The sequence below is a fragment of the Jaculus jaculus genome, chromosome 5 (assembly GCF_020740685.1).
Source record: "Jaculus jaculus isolate mJacJac1 chromosome 5, mJacJac1.mat.Y.cur, whole genome shotgun sequence".
In the NCBI taxonomy this organism is placed as follows: domain Eukaryota; kingdom Metazoa; phylum Chordata; class Mammalia; order Rodentia; family Dipodidae; genus Jaculus; species Jaculus jaculus.
In genome coordinates, this window is record NC_059106.1 from 172920234 (window position 1) to 172939372 (window position 19139).

Sequence of the window (19139 nt, forward strand, 5' to 3'; positions counted from 1 at the left end):
TCTGGGGAGGTGGAAGAATCTGTGAAAATATAACAAGTGATTCCCCTACCCCTGACAGCTGATGATGGGTGACCCTAAGGAGGAGGCAACCCCAAGACGTTGACTACCAGTCCCCTAGAAACTTCTCTAAGCATGTGTGTGAGAGAAAAAGAAAGAAAGAGTGATTGGCAGGGGTGAGTGGAGGAGCTACGGGAAATAAGAAGAGTGGAGAGAAAGTCACCAAAGAAATATTTGAAACTTCTGCTATGTTTTTATGAGAGTCAAAGAAAGAAGGTTTAAGAAGGCAAGTTGCAACTTTAAATTCCTATATAACAAAACATATTACAAACAAAGTGAACATATGCACAGGCCAGAGAGGTGGCCTAGCAGTTAAGGCATTTTCCTGCAAAGCCAAAGGACCTCGGTTCCATTCCTCAGGACCCATGTAAGCCAGATGCACAAGGTGGCGCATGCATCTGGAGTTTGTTTACAGTGGCTGGAAGCCCTGGCATGCCCATCCTCTCTCTCTCTCTCATAAATAAAACATTATTTTAAAAAAATGAGTATATACAGAAATACCTAGGAATAAAAGGCACATCATACCTAAGAGGTTCAAGTCTTTACCAATGATCTCACACAAACCAGTACCAAAATCATGGAGAGCCAGGTGTGGAGGCACATGCTTTCACTGCCAGCCCTCCGGAGGCAGAGGTAGGAGGATCCCTTGGAGTTCAAGGCCATCCTGAGACCAAATCAGCCTTGGCTAGAGTGAGACCTTGCCTCAAACAAAACGAAGAAAGAAATGAAGTTGTAGCTCATGCATGAAGCTCTGGGTTCCTCTCCAGCCCAGAGGGGGGGTGAGGGGGGGCGACACGCACACACATACACATATACACACACACATTCCAACCTCTTTATCATAAAAATTCAGAGTAAAACAGCAGGAAGATGCCTTTAGTTTCAAATAAATTTATGATAATACCTAGGGTTGACCAGGATGTAGAAGGAAGGATGTGTGTACGAATACAGCTGGTGAAGAGTGTTAATTGGATTAAATTCTAGAAAGCAATTTGGCAATATGTATCAAGAGCCTTTAAAATGTTTATACCTTTTGAATCTGTAATTCTACTTCTGGGAATCTATCCTATGAAAATAATCTGAAATGCAGGCAAAGGTTTATGCACAAAGATATTCTTCAAAGGGTTATTATAAACAGACTAGCAGCCCAATCATTGAATAATGTTTAAATAAATGATGGTGCATATCACACTGTATTGTAGCTATTAAAAAGTATTCTTTGGGGGAATTTTTAAATCCCTTGGAAAAGCATGCACTATAACCTTAATCATTTTAAAACCTGTGTACATATGGCATGTCAGTACATACTTTTATAGCATAGGCAGAAATAAAAACTAAATTAAAAAGAAGTCAACAAAGATGTTGAAAACGAAAGCTCTCCTCTGGGTGGCAGGATTCTGGGTGTTCTTTTTGTTTGTTTTTACCCTGATTTCAAGCTTTAGCCAATAGGTTCATATTTGTTAGGAAAGAAAGCTATGAGACTCACTTGAGGATGGCCAATAATTGGAATGTGAAACATTCATGTGTCCATGAAGACGTGCCAACAGCTTGGAATGTGCTGTGAGATAAGGGAGACTGTGGAGCGTTCCGTTTCTTTGTGTTTCTGTGGAAGGCTGGGGTGAACCTCATATATCCCAACGGTCTGTAAGGATCACCCTGGGGCAAGATGCTTTGAAAATGAAGTCGCAAGCGCACGTGAGGGAAGGCTTTTCCTCCTTGTACTACTGTCTGTCCTCCCCGTAGCTCATAGAAGTCCACACAGCATGGTGCTGGCTCGGGCGGGGCCCCCTTGCCCCCTCATCATGGCAGAAGCAGGCACGTATGGCTGCCTCGTTAGTCACTTTTCTTTTTCTTCTTAAACCAGCAGGTTTCAGTCATGTCTGGGAAGGGCTCCATTCTAATGACCTCATCTAGTCTCTTCCCAAAGGCCTCACCTCCATCACACATAGTGGGAATTAAGTTTCTGCTATTTATACTCTTATTTGCTTGGTTTTACTTTTGAGGCAGTGTTTCACTCTAGCCCAGATCACCTGGAACTTACTTTATAGCCTCAGGCTGGCCTCCTATCTCAACCCTCTGAGTGCTAGGTAAAGTCTTGCTGTGCAAGCAAAAGGATTTGAGTTCAGAACACACATAAAAATGCTAGGCATAGGATGCCTGTAATCCTAGCACTTGGGAGGTGAAGACAGCTGTAGTAGTTTGAATCACATGTCCCCCATAAACTCAGGTATCTTGCATGCTAAGTCCCCAGGTGATGGCAACTTGGGAAGGAGAGTCTTGCTGGAGGAGGTGTGTCACAGGGGATAGGCTTAGGGGTGTTAGCCAGCTCTCCCTTACTAAAGTTTGACTCACTCTTCTGCTATGGTTTTCCACCTGCTGTGGCAGAGGTGATGCCCGGCCTCTGTTCATGCCGTGCTTTCCCCTGTCATCGTGAAGCTTCCCCTAGAGACTCTAAGACGTAGTGAAATCTTTCCTCCCATCAGCTTCTTTTGGCTGGGTGCTTTATCCCAGCATAAGAAGGTAACTACGATAGGCCTAGATACTGAAACCTTAAGGAGCAGTTTAAAGGAGTTACTCACAGAAGCATGGGTGACTCAAATGTAGTTGCATCGACAAAAAAGCCCGCGCCAGCATGGGTGACAGCTCAGCAAAAGCCACACCACCTAAGAGTCGCTTCCCTCCAGCAGTTCCTTACTGTTCATACAACCTTGGGGGTGGCGGTGAATCTTAGGATTTTTCAGAGGTTCCTGAGCCTTCTAGGTCTCACTAGCTCTCTTTCAGTCTGAAAAGCCTTCCTTCCACCTCCAGCAGGGATGTTTCAATTCAGAGGAAAGAGCTATACCAGCCATCTGGCTCACCTGATAAATGGAGGCTACCTTGGGCTTATCTTCTCCAGCATATCCCTTCTATGAGATGGAGAGGTCAACCTTGCAGTCTGACAGGCTGGACCCAAATCTCACAGCCTGGCTGTGAGACCTTAGACAAATCGTTGAACCTCTCTGACTCAGTGTTCTTACCTAAAACGTGAGCGACATTAAGAACTGTGTGGCTTCCTCTCAGAGCTCAAGATGCCAAGGTGGGCAGAAGCATCCCTGAAGTAAACAGAAAGGACATTGTAGACAGCGTTGTGTTGCTGGGGTGAACATCAGAGCCATGCACAGTTTGGGGCAGGAAGGGGTTATTTCAAGCACAGGGAAGTTCCATCTTTGGCGGAAGCTGACTCCCATTCATAAATCCAAGCTGAGAGAGAAGCCGTCATCAGCCAGCCACACCAAAACGTAGGCAGCACAAACTGAGAGCAAGCAGGAGCCCAGGCAGAGCTCAAACTTCTCTCCATACCTTTGGGCTGCAACTTAGATCTGTACCCCCTACACACACCTTTTGGCTGGACCCCAGGATCTGTCCCCAGTGACACCTCCTCCAGCCAGGTGGCTGGAGACTCAAGTTAAAAGCTTTGATAAAACACCTGAGTGCTGGAGAGATGGCTTAGTGGTTAAGGCACTTGCCTGCAAAGCCTAAAGACCCATGTTTTATCTCCCTGCAGATCCCACATAAGCCAGACCCACAAAGGTGACACAAGCACAAGGTCTCACATGACCACCAGGTGGTGCAAGTGTCTGGAGTTAGATTGCAGTGGCTGAGGCCCTGGCGCACCAATTCTATCTCTCTTGCTCTTGTTCTCACTCTCACTCTCTCTCTCTAAAAAAGCAAAAGCACCTGAGTCTATGGGGGACATACATTCAAACAACCACTATCAGTTTCAGCGAATCAGAATTTTAGCTAGCAAAGGCCATGGACCCTAGAGAATCAAAGTCGGGCTTTGCAGCCAGAGTTAGGAAGCCCACCATATGTGAGGCCCAGAGAGAGGGTAGGAGACTGGTGAGGCACCAGTGACCACAGAGAGCTCCTGAGGACAATGCCCACGGCACTTGGGCCCTGCTGCTCACGAAGATAGAGCCCAAAGCCTCGCACCCCACACCTACCGAGAGCAGAGCAGCAGGAAGCACCACCCAGGCCCTCTTCCCCTCCGTTCAGTAGAGGTAGTGAGACCAGGCCAGCGTGTTTCCCCCTCAGCCTGGCTCTCTGGAGCTTGCAGAGACTCAAGTGGCCACAGGCTAGTTAATGATCATGACACTTCATTGTTCATTCAGAAACCAGCAGCTGCTGATGTGCTCATTATAAACGGCCCGGTCTCCTTCCTCCTCCATGACGGGGTTTATCTAAGGATTTCAACACCAGAGCAAACCTTAGAGATAGAGTCAAAACTCCATCCTTTGTGGAAGAGACAAGGACCAGACAGAGAAAGGACAGAGCCAGCCTCATAAATCAGTCATGAAGAAGCCAGGTCTAGCGCCACTTGTATCGATGATGTCCTCTGCACCTCACAGCAGAGAGTGCTGTGTGTCATCAAGAGCCATGCCACCCGGTCTGATCTCAGAAGCTAAGCAGGGTTGGGCTTGGTTAAGACATGGCTGGGAGGAAGTTCTGTGTGTCCCTGGAATCCACTCAATCAGTCACTCCACTGAGATCAGGGCATCGCAGTCAGGCCTCCATTGCCGGGGTGAACATCCAACCAGACACGATTTATTTCAGGCTTACAGAGTCCAGGGGAACACCATCAATGGCAGACAAAGCTGTCCCGTTACTCAGATGCAAGTAGAGGGATCCCAACAACCGCCAGCACCATGAACATCCACCAGCTACCAGAGCTCAAATTGCTCTCAACGCACCCAGTAGGGTTGCACTAAAGATCTGACCCCCGAGACACACCTTAGAGCTGGTCCTCATCAAGTGACATTCCCCCTTGTGGCAGGAATCTGCTTGCTAGGGGCTCAGGTAGAAGTTTAATCAAAAATGACAGAGTCTGGGGCTAGAGAGATGGCTCAGCAGTTAAGGTGCTTGGCTGCAAAGCCTAAGAAGTTCAGTTCCCCAGTACCCATGTAAAGGCAGATGCACAAGGTGGCACATGTGTCTGGAGTTCGTTTGCAGTGGCTAGAGGCCCTAGTGCACCCATTCTCATTCTCTCTCTCTCTCTTTATTTTTCATAAATAAATAAATAAATATTGAAAAACTGACTGGGTCTATGGACCCATACATTCAAATGATCACATCCAAACTACCACACTACCACACTGGGCGTGTATACACAGTGCCAGCCAAACTCTGACCTTGAGGATGGAGCTGAAGGTATACGGAGGACTCTTGACCTGGAGGCTGCCTACACGAGGGTGTACAGACCCCAGAGGGCTTGAGAAACATGGGCCAAAACCTTGACCACATTGTTCCTCGCCATTCCTGAAGTGTAAGATGCCCAGCGGACTGGGGATATGTGTGAGGGACTGTGATTGCCCCCACTGGCCATGTGGTTGGTTGCGTGGAGATTCAAGTGTCTCAATCAATCCATGGTACATAAGTAGTGTGACAGCTTTTCCATGCGGCCAGCAAATACCTGAAACCACCCAAACTGACCAGGGACATGTGTCTGTGCTCCCTAGGGACATCGCCAGGCTCCAAGATGGCTCTGCAGAGCTCCTTCACCTGCTGGAACGGAACAGTCCTCCAGCTCGGGCAGGCGTGTGACTTCCACCAGGACTGTGCCCGTGGAGAAGATGAGGACCAGCTGTGTAGTAAGTAGATGGGGTGTCCCCAATGTACCCTACTTCTTACCCCCTCCTGTCTCCATGCACAGCCTTCCTGACACCCAGTGACTCTTGTGACTGCTTGCCTGGAGCACATTGTCCACATGCGTGATCTCTAGGTAGCACTGTCCTCCGTGGTCTATGGTCACACGGACCGAGAATCAAGTAAGAGCCCAGAATATCTCAAGGTACAGAGGAAATATGCAAGATGTGGCCTAACTGTGACATGACATCAGAAGCCTTCCAAGCCCACACTTCTCCCAGTTTCCAAGCCCCGTCTTCCTGCCTCCCTCACCGTCCCCACCCTGTGCAACGCTATCAACCCACCTCACAGCTCCCTTGTGCCTCCCGGTCTGGTCAGGGGGTGTCCACTGCTCAAAGCGTCCCTCCTTCCTCAAGCACCTCTCCTCCTTTAAGACTCAATCGCATGACCCCAGTCTTCTGAGGAATCTTGGATCATCTTGCACTAGTGCGGCTGGCTTCTCCTCTGGACCATTCCCTGCAGCCGTGTGGCCATTCACGCATAATCATTTCCACACTTTTTGTTAATTTTTGTCCTTAATTCACTCATTCAAAGTGAACCATTCAATGTCCCCTGATGTACTTGCAGGCCTGTATAACCATAAGCATGATCGCATTTTAGAACCTCTATCACCCCAAAAAGAATGCCATCGCATCTCTCCATTTCCCCCAACGCTTGCACCACTAATCCCTCTGCTTCCATGGACTCGCTTGCTCTGGGCATCTCACAGACACGCGCAGTCACGTAAGCTGTGGTCTTCCGTGACCTGTGTCTTTCACGCAGCCTAGGGTATGTGAGGTTCAGCCTCAGCCCGCAGCGGGGTGGGCGCTGCTCCTCTCAATGCGGAATGCCGCGTCATCGTGTGGCCACCACGTTTTTCCTACCTACTCACTGGTACATAGACATTTGAGATGTTTCCAGTTTGGCACTCTACCATGAATTATGCTGCTGTCAATATTCACATATGAGTTTTTGTGTGGGCATATGTGCTCAGTTCTCTTGGTATACGCCAGGGATAGGATTCCTGAATCACACGCCGTTAGCTCAGCATGTAACATGTTGAAAAGCTGTCACAACGTTTCCCTAAGTGCTGATACCTGCCAGCAGTCTCCGAGGGCTCGGGTTTCTCCGCCTCTCTGCCGGCACTTGCTATGATCTGCTTCTTCCCTTTTAGCCATGGTAGCAAGCATGCGCCCGCTAGGCTTCGTGGCGATGTGTTGCTTCCTTCTATGGGCAGACTGGGGCTGATCATCCTGTCGGTTCCAGTGTCTCCCTGGATTCCTGGTGCCAGTCACGGGATTGGTGCTCACAGCAACTGTTGATTGAAATGAACGCGTTGGAACACTTGAGCTCCCTAGAGAAAAACAGATTGCTGTGGGTACATTGATAGCTGGGGACAGGTAGGCTCCCTGCCAATGATTGCTCCACTTGAACACTGTGCTCCCAGCAGCTGAGCTTCCTCTGTTTAGCCAGGGAAGCCACAGACACTTAGAGAGCAAGCACAGTGAGCCAGGAAACGGGCTCGACCCTGCAGCTCGGGCAGGTTATGAAACGTCTGTGCGCAAAGAGGTGAAAACCCAAGACAGGTGCAGAGGACGAAGCAGCGGAGCCTGCTTGGTTGTGGAAGGGGGAGGCAGCGCCGTCTGTGCCCAGGACGTGGTGGGTCCCAGACCAGGAGCAAGTGCCTCGGCTCTCAGTCACACAGGCCACAGACACCACTGACCTGTGGTGAATTTCTCAAAATAGCTTTAAAAGTTGATCCAAGTGACTGAGCGTTCTCCCAGCAGCATGAGGTGTGTTCTGAGACAGAGTAGCAGGGAAGCACGTTCCTTGTCTCCAGCCTCTTCTCTCCTGCTCTTCCCTGCGGAGTTCTCACCGCACAGCACTCTGCAGCCAGGCCTGCCCACCGCGCCCCGGACAGCAGCCTGCGTGTGCGTCTCTGCTACCTTGTGTCTGCAGTGTTTCCAGCAGTGCCTCTGAGCTCTATGATCTTGAAACTGCCTTTTCAAAGCTTTTTCTGATACCCACTTTCCAGCTGGGACATAAGTTGGGCAGGCCATGCCCTGATTTGCGATTGGAGAACGAAGGCAGGGAGAGGATGGTTGATTTGTTCAGGTCACACTGCGTGCGCAAAGCACAGCTGTGACCAGAGCACCAAGCCTTCAGGATCTAGCCCATTACTGGGCTCCTGCGCATCCCACGCCTTCTGACCTGGTCCTCGTGGATTTCTGAGGCCAACTGCAAGCTTCAGGGCAGCCCAGCTGTGTGCCAAGGTCAGGATCATGAGGCCCAGTGGCCTTTTCTGCCACATTTGAAAAGCTGCTCTGACCAGCTGTCAGAAGGACAGCTCCTCTCTGGTGAGCACCCCCAAGTCCAGAAACCAGAAGCCAGTTGCTAGGAAGGAAAGTTCAACACGAGAAGAGAACGATTCTAGTCTCTTCTCCCACTTTGATCTTGGCAAGGCTCTTCACAAATACCCTGCCCTTACTCATGGGTCCTATTCGATCTGGCACTTTGGTCACACCATTGATGCTGGAAGCCATCACCATGACTGTGACAGCAGACAGGAGCGTCTGCTGCCCGCCCAAAGCGCTGCTCTAGCATGAACCTCGTCCATAGCCACAGTGAACCCACGGGATGCCGTCATCCCCTGCTCGGAGACCAGGAAAGAGCCGTCAGCTATGATCCCCTAGAGCTGGGGAGGCAGATCAGTGGGTAGAGCCTTGCCAAGGGAGCATGAGTGCAGGAGCGGGGCTCCCGGGCCCTGGAGTGGTGCTAGCATCTGCGACCCTCGCACGCCCAGGGGAGGCAGAGGTGGGAGACTCGCCTGTGAGCTCACAGACCAGCTGGCCTGGTGACCACAGTGGTGAAAAACACCCTGCCTTGAGGTGGAAGGCGAGGGCTGACGCTTAAGTTTTTACACTTATAACGCACAGAGAGACAGAGAGAGACTCTAATCCAGTGCTGAGCGGTGCTTCAGCCTGACTCCAGAGCCCATGTTCTGAACCTCTGAAGGCCACGTGCATCTGCTTCATGAGTCCCCAGAATCTGGCTCGCTGAGCACCAAACTGAACTATAACCTCATCTGGCACAAAGGGGGCAGGAAGAGCTCTGCCCGCCTTCCTGTGGGACAAGGGTTTCAGTTTCCCATCTGTAACATAATCCCTGTCAATACCTCTGCATTTCCTATCAGAAACATCATCAGATCCAAGGGAGATGCCCCAGATGTGGTGCCTACTGCAGAGTGATGGCTAAACTCTCCATGGGTCATGCCAAAGGCGTCAGTGGCATGTGGCTCCCCAGAAAGAGGGCAGGGACCCCCACTTCATTCCCCAGTGAGTCACTGAACATTTCAGGTAGGTCACTTGACCTCCCCCTCCCAGGACCCAACAATCTCATCTGTTTTGTTGGGGATACTCTTCCTGCTAAGCAAAACCAGGTTTTTTTTTTTAAGTTATTTGTTTATTATAAAATAAAACATACAGGTTGTAAAATACTTGGAAAATCTAGAAAAGTGCATAGGAGAAGAAAATACTGTTGCCTATAATCCCCCCTCTCAGACATTCCCAGATAACCATAATATTTTGATGGATTTCTTCTAGCATTTTTCCCATGACTCCATATTTTCAAGGAAATGTATAATACATATTTATCAAAAATGTTAACAGAGTTGTCACACAGGAAGGAAAAGAAGTGTCATTTGGCTCAGAGTTTGCACTTGGCAGCTTCGGCAGCTGTGTCTGAGGTCATGTCCCAGTGACTCTGCCGATCTGTCTCTCTTAGCGTGGAATCAGGAATCATAATTGCCAAATGTGGCAGGATTGATTGACCCCCACACGGCTGCACTTGCCTTTCAGCCAATGAAATGCCTGGCGGCGGCCCAGGGAAGAGGTCGGTGCGAGCCATGCCTCTCCAGTGCGAAGGGAAAGTGCCTGGAGATTCCCTGGAGAGCTTGCTAAGCAGACAGATTCTGACCCATCGACTGGGTGGGGCCTGACAGCCCACTCCTCTGACTGCTCGTGGGCTACATGGACGGCCAGGAGGTGCCTGGATCCTGTTTTCAGTGACCAGAAGTTAAAGACGGAACTGTTTCCCTTTCATTCATGGGGTGAACATCAAGGCCCTGCGCCGAGCCTGGTACTCCGCAGGGGCTCGCTCGCTCGGGGTGAAGGAGAAGAGAAGGCTCTAACCAAAGGCTGAGCTAATTCCCACAGGCCGAACTTTATGGGTCACTCTTCCTTTCAGTACCTGGCCTTAGCAGAATTCAGCCAAACCTTGGAGTCTTTGTTTGGATCACCGCCCCCCACCCCCGCCAGCCCTCTGGGGAGTGGCTTCTTGCTGAACACACTGTCCTGATGTGCTTAAAATGATGGAGATCCTCCCAGCTTCCCCTCCCTCCCCTCAAGGTTTAATTGTCACATAAACCAGTCATTGACCTTCCTCACTCTCTTGCCGGCCTCCTCCCCACGCCCCGTTCTTTGCCTGTGCGTGTGCTGTGTGCGGTGTGTATGCGCGCACGCAAGTGTGTACATATGCATGTACGTGTGGGGGGTACACGTGGAGGGAACCTGAGCATGCAAACACATGTGCACCTGTGTCTGGGGCCAGAGGTCCACATAGATGTCCTCCTCAGATACTCCCCACCTTTCCTATGTGTGTATTTATGTGAGAGCGCTCCAGGGTTCTGTCTCAACCCCGCCCGCCCCGCCCCGTGCGGCACTGTCCACGCCAGCTGCTGTGAGGAGGCTGGGGATTCCACTTCCGGTCCTCACGCTTGCCCAGGGAGCGCTTTACCTACCCAGCAGTCTCCCCAGCAACCCCTCCTTTATTCAGACAAAAAGGAATGAGCCCTCCAAACCCATACCAGCTGAGCCGCCACGCAGTTAGGACAAGGGTGGAATTCCAGAAGGAGGACGCCCCTCCTGTCCCTGTGGAAGGCAGGTCAAGAGGGGCTGCCCTAATGACCTGTCCCTAACCTCCACCCCAGGAAGATGCCAGCTGTTTGAATGCCTACAGTGGCTTCCCCTGACCCAGGTACGCGTAGTCATTTGTAATGCCATCACCTTCCATTTATACAATCTGGCCGCCGTTTATCAAGTGTTTCTACAGCCTTTTCCTTATTTTGTCCTAAAACTAACTCTGAAATTGATGCTAATGCTCCCCCTCACTTAATCTGTGCGGAGCAGGAGGCTCTAAGGAGAAAGTGACTGCCCTAAGGCCACCCAGCAGGAGGTGAGGCTGGGACCAGAGCCCCCAGGTTGGTAGGAATCCTGCAGATATAGTACCCCAAAAGTCAGGAGACGCATGTCGAGTCCTTGCTCGGCCCTGCCTCCTGTTTCCACTGGCTCATCACCTGCCGGGCTCTTCCACTATGGTCCTCAGCGTTCAAAGCTTGCTTTTGAACGGTGCCCTGTGGAAGGACACTTCCAGAAACCAGTTGGTTCCTGCGAAAGAAGTGGATATGGGAATCCCTTGAGGGGAGAGTAAACAAGAAGACAGAAAGATCTCCTTAGCTTTTGGATTTTTAATCAGAGAAACACACGTGGCTTGGGGGGGAAATGATTTCTTCAGGGGGGTATAAATGGAAAGAGATGCTCAAAGTCAGTGACAGCCTGTTTTAATTTATAATTCTGCCTCTGTGTGAAACACGCAGAGAATCGGGGGGAAATGAGTAATAATTCACTAAGGTGCTGTCACATCCAGGAAGCACTAGAGCTCTCTGCTAGCCGGCTGCTGCCAAGGAAGCTGAGACAGAGGAAGGACGTGGAGAGCCTGGGGTCTCTTAGAGAGCTCCTCCCTCCATGGGGACATAGCCTTGCTGCTTCCTCACAGCCTGCCCTGGAGCTGCTGCTGGTTTCCATCAGGATAACCTGGAATAGCCCACCAGCTCTCCTCGGTGAGAATCAGCCTGAACCATCCAAGGAAATGAGAAAAAGCGGCTCTCTTTAACCTCCCCTTGCCTCTGCCTTCTGTGGGCAGCTGGTGTGCAAGGCCGGCTGCTGTGGTCTCTTCACTGGGACCTGACATCAATCAGGCTTGGGTAGAGAAAAGGGTGTTGGGCCCCTGCTGCAGTCTGCCACTGTGACTTGTTTGAGCAGGAGTGGCCAGCTGATACGACTATAAGTCACCCCAGAACATCAGTGGCTTACGACAGCATTTACAGCACCTGTCCAGTGAGAGCAGGGGTCAGAACAACGTCCACTCGCAGGGGGCCTCAGGCAGCCAGGCTGGTAGAGGGCCGATGCCATCTCACCAGCACACTTAGAAATAAGAGCTCTTCCGGCGATACAGCGAGACAGGGGAGTAAAGGTTTATTGTGTGCATGTGCATGCATGTTTTCTGTATGTATGCATGTTCATATGTGTATGTGTACATGTTATTTGTGTGGGTGAACATCCGTGTGTGTGTGTGTGTGTGTGTGTGTGTGTGTGTGTGTGTGTATGTGGCATTCAAAGGACAATCCTTTTAAATTTCTTTATTATTTATTTACAATCAGAGAGAGAGAGAGAGAATGGGCACCCCAAGGCCTCTTTCCACTGCAAACAAATCCCATATACATGCACCATTTTGTGCATCTGGCTTTATGTGGGTACTGAGGAATTGAACCTAGACCATCAGGCTTTGTAAGCAAGTGCCTTTACCACTAAGCCATCTCTCCAGCCCCAGAGGAGTGTTATCCTTAGGAACCTCTTTTTGAGACAGGGTCACTCACTGACCTGGAACTCAGCAATCAGGCTACAATGACTGGCAGTGAGTGCCAGGGTTCCATCTGTCTTCAGTGCCCCAGTGCTGGCATTACAAGGACTCGCCACCATGCTCAGAAGTTTTGCATGAGTAATGGGAATTGAACTGGGGTCCTCACTTATGAAGCGAGCATTTCACCAACTGAGTTATCTCCCTTTTCCTACGCAAGGGCTTTCACAGCGAGCCATACCAAACTCCCCCAATGACACGTCCTTGCCCAGAACTAGTCATATGGCTTCATTAAGTGCCAGCAAAATGAAGGAGGCAAGTGGAAGGCTTTGAGCGATGCTTGCCTCTGCAGACAGGGACGATTGGGGGCCTCGCCGAGGGCTCGTGCCTCCTCTGCCACCACCACACTCAGCCCTGTATCGACCACTGGAGAGGAACAGTATGATGCCCCACCTGGCCCTCTCCTGGGCCACATTCATGGCGAATCAGCATTAAGACTGCAGACTCGTGAAGCAGTGTCGCAGTTCGAGTCCCAGCCCTCTTTCTCCTCGCTGCCTGACTTTGTTCAGTTTGCTTAATTCTTCTGAGTCTGCTTTGTCATGTGTCAAACCCGGCCACCAACACCTATGCTGTGGGGTTATTACTACATTTTATTTTATGAGAAAAATCAGAAGGAAAAAATAAAAGTAAACCAGCATATCCCGAGGCCTTCTCTTGGCTGTGACGTCTGTCATGAGATGTCACTGTTCTCACCGGGTGGTTTGGTCACGCCTGCTGACTTGGCCTCGTGTTGGCAGAGTTTGCCCGTAGCCTGCTGGCTGTGACGCTGCCCACCCTGTGTTCTCTCCACAGAGAAACTTCCTGCTGGCTTTTACTGCAACTTCGAAGACGGCTTCTGTGGATGGTCTCAGAGTACACTGTCACCCCACATTCCCAAGTGGCAAGTCAACACCTTGAAGGACACCCGGTCCCTGGACCACCAAGGTACCACCCTTCTCTTACCTTCTCCCTGGTGTCCACGTGGGCACCCACGGCAGCTGGGCTTCTCCCCATCTGCCACATTTCTGTCCAAAGCTCCCTTTCTTCATTACTTCTTGGACTTGAGAACAACTAACCCTAGCCAAGCTCAAGGTCACTGCTTGTTGCTTAAAGTGAGAGCTTCGAAGAGGGCCTAGCAGAAACCATCGTCATCATCCGCTCTTTCATTCTCCGCTAGGCGCTCCATGAGTCAGGCACACTCACTGGGAAGCAGGGACGCCGCCGCCCCTTTATGACAAGGAAGGCAGCGGCGTAGAAAGGTCTTGAGTCATTGCTCGGGCTGCGCCCTGGGACACCTTGCTCGGCTCCTCAGCTACCTCCACCACCCACTTTTCCTTTGTTTAGCACCTCCTGGGCTTTCCTCCACAGTCTCTCCCTCCTCAGGAGCCCTGCCTGACGACGGAGAGACTCCACACCCCTGTGGCACTGCCACCCTCACCTGGGCTCATTGACACCTGACTCGGAGACACCAACCTGGGAGGCTTTGGGATGAAAAAGAGTCTGTGAGGCCAGCACAGTCCCCAAGATCAGGCTGCCAGAGAGGCCAAGTCAGCCAGGCATAGTCCAGCCTTGCTCTGTCCAGAGCGGCTAGCCTCGGGCAGGTCCTGGCACCCATCTGTGGGTAGGACAGACCATCTCCTTGTGTACTTTTCCCCTCTTCTGTGTGTGCCTTCTCTTGGTGGAGCTGAAGACTCTCTTAGCAAGTCCGTCTTTTTCCCAACAAACATCACACATCCCATGGATTATGTTAAGATGTAAGGCTAGTAATAAAAAGTGTGTGAAGGGACAGCAGCCAGGCCAGCCCTGACGGGACCCAGAGCCTGTGTAGCTGTTTTCCATCTTCAGAGGTGGCTGCGGCCAAGGGAGTTGGCTTTGGGCCAGGACATTCTCACAGTGGCCCTGCTAGAAAGAAAGCGGGATTGCCACAGCCGTGGGGCAGTTCCGCAGGCGCCCCTCACCAGATGCCAAGGACGCAGGAGTGCCTACTTCTCCTACAACCCTCCTCACTTCATGGCATCATCTTAACACCCTGTCTGAAGGAGCAGAAAAAAGAGGCAGGTAAAAGCCAGACATGTCCTTCATGTCTCTGCTTCACATGGATAATTCCAGCACCATAGCAAATAAAGATCCAGCCTTGTTGGATGCCACTAGTCAGAGGTTTCTCACATCCCCTCAGTGATGCATCCCCTTGTCAGAGCTTGGAGTCTGAGCCCAGCTGCCCTTGCCTCTCTGAGTTCATAGTGCGCACATAGTGCATGGTGTCCCCCTGGAGCCCAGCAGGTCGACACTACCTCCGTCCCAGGATGGCAGGCCTTGCAATGTTGGAAGGGGAGTCTTGTGATCCACCTACTGAATGACAGCTTTTTCTTTGGTCAGCTTCTAAACACCAGTTCCTTGAATCTTATTCGGGCTTGGTGAGATCTCTGACCTATTCTTTTTGTTTGTTTGTTTTTTCTATATTTTTAAATTTTTATTAGCATTTTGCATGATTATAAAAAAAATCCCATGTTAATTCCCTCCCCCCCCCCCTCACTTTCCCCTTTGAAATCTGGCCTGACCATCTTCAAATGTTCCTCAGTGTGCTTGGGCATTTAGAAACATTTCTTCCTACCACCAAGAGGGTTGGCAGCTCCTGGTCTCCAAGCTTCTCAAGCCAAGTAGCACTGAGAAAGCCCAAGGAATAAGTCTCCATGGGCAGGACATGGGTCACAAAGTGGCCTGACCTCTGGAGCAAGGCAGAGAGAATGAAGGTTCTGGGACCACCGGCGAGCAGGTGCTGCTGTGGCCTGTAATGAGGATGGCGGGGAGGAGAGATCAGCCTGTTTCAGGTGGTTCCTTGCTTAATCTCCCTGGGAAGTGGGAGATGAAATCCCAGATGCACGGTGCTGAGATCTCACAGATAGTTTCAAGTGAAGGTTTCAGCCTGAGCCAGAGTTTAGTGACAGTGATGAGTGGGGCTCAGGAACCTCTGTAGACCAGCGCCCTCAAAGGTGTTCTTGGGCGAGATGAGAACCATGCCTAGCTCCCAAGTGCACGCCCGGGCCCTTGCATTCGTGCAGATAGTACATCTGTGACTCTCCCCACCAGGCGGTGCCCTGCTGCTCAGCACCACTGACGCCCCCACTGCTGAGAGTGCCGCAGTGACCAGCGCCACGTTCCCGGCCCCAATGAAGAACTCTCCTTGCGAGGCAAGTGTCTTCTGTTCCTCTAGTTCTCTGGCTTACCCGGCCCCCCTTGCTCATCTACAGATGAACCTGGGCAGATGCAGAAAGACACCTGGCTGGCTGCGCTTGTCACTCTCCTGTGGGGAAGACAAGACAGTGGTTTTTGCCATGGTGGACGTAGGGTGCATCCACCATCGTGGCGAAACCCCCCCCCCAGAAGTCATTTGTACCGAACTACACGTAGTAGACCTGGACTTTAGCAAACCCAGAAAGCTTTCCCATAATAGGCATAACCCTGAGGAGTAACGGGACTTACAAATGTCTTTCTTCAGCATCCTTTAAAACTATCAAACTCTTACATTACATCTCAAATACTAGACAGCATCAAAAAAATTATATTTACATAAATTCCACTAAGACATCAATGGCATTCTGTGAGGTACAACAAAGCCACTTACCCAGATGATTTCTGAAGCTGCTGTGTCTTTAGTGTGAACACCAGAGGCTTGGGGCCATATTCCTTAACATATGATGATGTCCTCCAGCAGTAAGAAATGCTAATAAGACCTCAACATGGAGCCAGGCATGGTGGCACACACCTTGAATCTCAGCACCAGGGAGGCTGAGGTAGAAGGATCAATGTGAGGTTGAGGCAAGCCTGGGCTACAGAGTGTGTTCCAGGCCAGCCTAGGCTAGAGTGAAACCCTGCCCTGAAAAAAAAAAAGACTGCAACATGTCACAGTGATTAAAGTCATGAACTCTTAATCAGGGACCTGAATGGGAGGCAGATTCCACCCTAGTTATCTATAGATTGTTGGGCCACCCACTGACCTACGAGCCAGACAAACTAATGGTGTCTGATGCAAAGAGAGGGGGATTGCATAGGTGCGCATACAGAGACAGATACAGACATAGATGATGCTAGAGACAGATAGTGATGATCTACAGACAGACGCAGATGCAGACGTAGATATAGATTCAGATGTTCTGATGTAGATGAAGCAATATGTACTTATCGGTGATGTAGACACACAGAGAGCTTTGAAGAGCAGGTGGCCACAAAGCAAACGCTGCAGCTGTTAGCCGGCAGCGCCTGGCCCCCTCTGTAAAAGCTCATAAGGAGACTGGCAGAAGATGGACGGGCTTTCCACTGAACCCTGCACTCTTCACCCCCATGGCTCCTGCCCCGCCCCTTACATACAGTAGAAAACCAGTGCAGAGCTCAGATGGGAGCAGTCCTTTCTTTGAGGGGCCCACAGGGACTTAGTTCCAGCTCTGCACCTTCTGGGAAATGTGCCTCCTTTAACATTGCAGACATTGTAAAACTAAGCAGGTTTGCTTCCTCTTTTGTATGGTAAAAAGTTCAGGGAGGATGTTTCTTATCCAGTGAGGTATAGACAACAGGACTCCTGGCTAGGGCAAAGACTTAGAACCCTCCAGAATTCTTTAAAATAAAAACTCAGCCACAAAAAAAAAAAACATAGAAAAGGCAAATTATTTGTTAATCAGATGAATGGTTAAATTATAGCTGAGGCTCCCCCTTAGTCAGGAAGTGAAGTTTCCTGATGTGCAGTCGGTAGCTGCCTGGTTTATAGCTCAGCGTTTACCCCCATCTTCCTTACCCTCCTGTTTTATCTCATCTTACTTAATTTTGTGTATTGCTAAAACACCTTAACTCACTTTTTGGAAGAAGTATGGGCAGAAATAAGTAGATTCATTAAAATAAGCTATATTTGAGAAATCTTGCTATCTGATGCAGATGGTAGAATTCTGCAGTCACTGCTGATACTCCTCCAAAGGCTCAGAGCAGGTATCTCACAAAGAAAGTCCTAAGGACGCAATCAGAATGAAGACAGATGGTTAGCCCACCTGAGAGCACAGGAGCCTCCTTCAGAATATTTGGTCTTCAAGTTTATTCTTCCCTGAGCTTAACATAAGCCCAATTTCAGAGAAAGAAATGTCAACACAAAGGCAATATTTTTCTAATACTTCATTGCTTCTCTAATAACGTTTGAGTTGATCAATAGCTGAAACTGGAGTTTTCTATTCCTTTACTCCCCTCCAGTCAAATCTGCTCTGGGCTACTTCTGCTGTTTCCTGCCCTTTCCCCTCACTCGGTGGAGCAGGCGCGGTGAAGGGAGGGCGAGTCCCTCCCACAGCCACTGTGCGTGTCTACGAGCGTTTACCTTCACGTGGTTTCACAGTCAGCTCTGCAGACCTTCATTCACCGAAGGTCGATGGGCTTTTGAATTCCCAGTGCCGAGAGTAGTGCTTTTATCGAGACAAACAAATTAATAACCGAAACAGAAGTACGCAGTCCCAGGTTTGTAAGGCTCACGGTTTTCTGTATCCAAACCCTCAATGTAGAAGACAGGAACCGTGGATTTCTTTCTCCCGGGGGAGCCACGCTCTGGTGACAGGGAAACCAGGCCACGAGGTTGGCTTTTAAGCCCCAGCATCCCTAAAAGGACCTCCCTAGGCTGTGTGGGGTGAACGCAGGAAGGTAGGCATTAAACAGAGGAACGGGTGATATCCCTGATGAGAGACGGATCCACAGGGCCTGGCAGATGGCCAGCCTGGGCTACAAAACACCTGACCAAAGGCAGCTCCTGAGAAGAAAGGGTTTAGTCTGGCAAACCGTCTCAAGGGGAGGCTTCATGATGGCAGGGGAAAGGATGGCATGAGCAGGTGGACAACAGCAGCAGGAGAGAGCAGAACTCTGGCAAGGGGGAGCTGGCTATAACACCCCCAAAGCTTGCCCAGCAACACACCTCCTCCAGCAAGGCTTCACCTCCCAAAGTGCCACCAGTTGGGAAGCAAGCATTCAAAACATGAGTTTATGGGGGACCTCTGAATCAGACCACCACAGTGCAGAATTTCTCAGAATATTCCTACCCTGCACTCCCCAACGGAATCTCACAGAACTGGGATCTTCTACTGTAAAGTAAGAGGCACAAAGGCAGTTTGTTTAGAGAGAGAACAGCGCTCCTGAGAAAGGAGGGGCTATGGAGCTAGAAAAGGCATGTACCGCAAATCTACAACCATGGTCATTGTCTATGAATTTTCTTCAAAAATCTAGGAATGAACGAAGTAGAAGTTCATGTTTCTCCATCTGTATTCATCTGGAAAAGGGATAAAGGGGATCCCACCTCTGGCCTGCTGAATGACATCACTAATGGGGTGCACCTTACTGACCTTGGGGATTTGGCTGAATGTGTGTCTCTCAGTGATGCTCAGATTCATCCTGAGTCCATGCAGAGTCTTTCCTCCAATACCCGTATCCCCACACGATACAATATACATTCTCTTTAGAATGAATCTGAAAAGGGGTTGGAAATGGAATGGGAAAAAAGGTGGAGGAGACAGAGTGCTTGGGAGAACATAAGGACCCAGGAGAGATGTCCACTGACACTGGAGACATAGCCAGAATGCACCCTATGCCAACCCAGCTTCCAGGACCTTCCAGAAGCCTGCCAGCTCCCATCTAACGCCCCACAGCCCTACTGCCGCTTCTCCCGGCCAGCC

At 50.3% G+C, this 19139-nt stretch overlaps 1 protein-coding gene across 1 annotated transcript in view; it reads left to right on the forward strand.

The window, feature by feature from the left end:
• The window catches only part of Alk (ALK receptor tyrosine kinase), a 747750-nt gene that overhangs the window by 610498 nt on the left and 118113 nt on the right, over positions 1-19139 (forward strand). The window contains exons 6-8 of the mRNA XM_045149222.1: positions 5553-5684; positions 13264-13395; positions 15538-15638. Coding sequence (XP_045005157.1) covers positions 5553-5684; positions 13264-13395; positions 15538-15638 — 365 coding nt within the window. The remainder of the gene's footprint in view (positions 1-5552; positions 5685-13263; positions 13396-15537; positions 15639-19139) is intronic.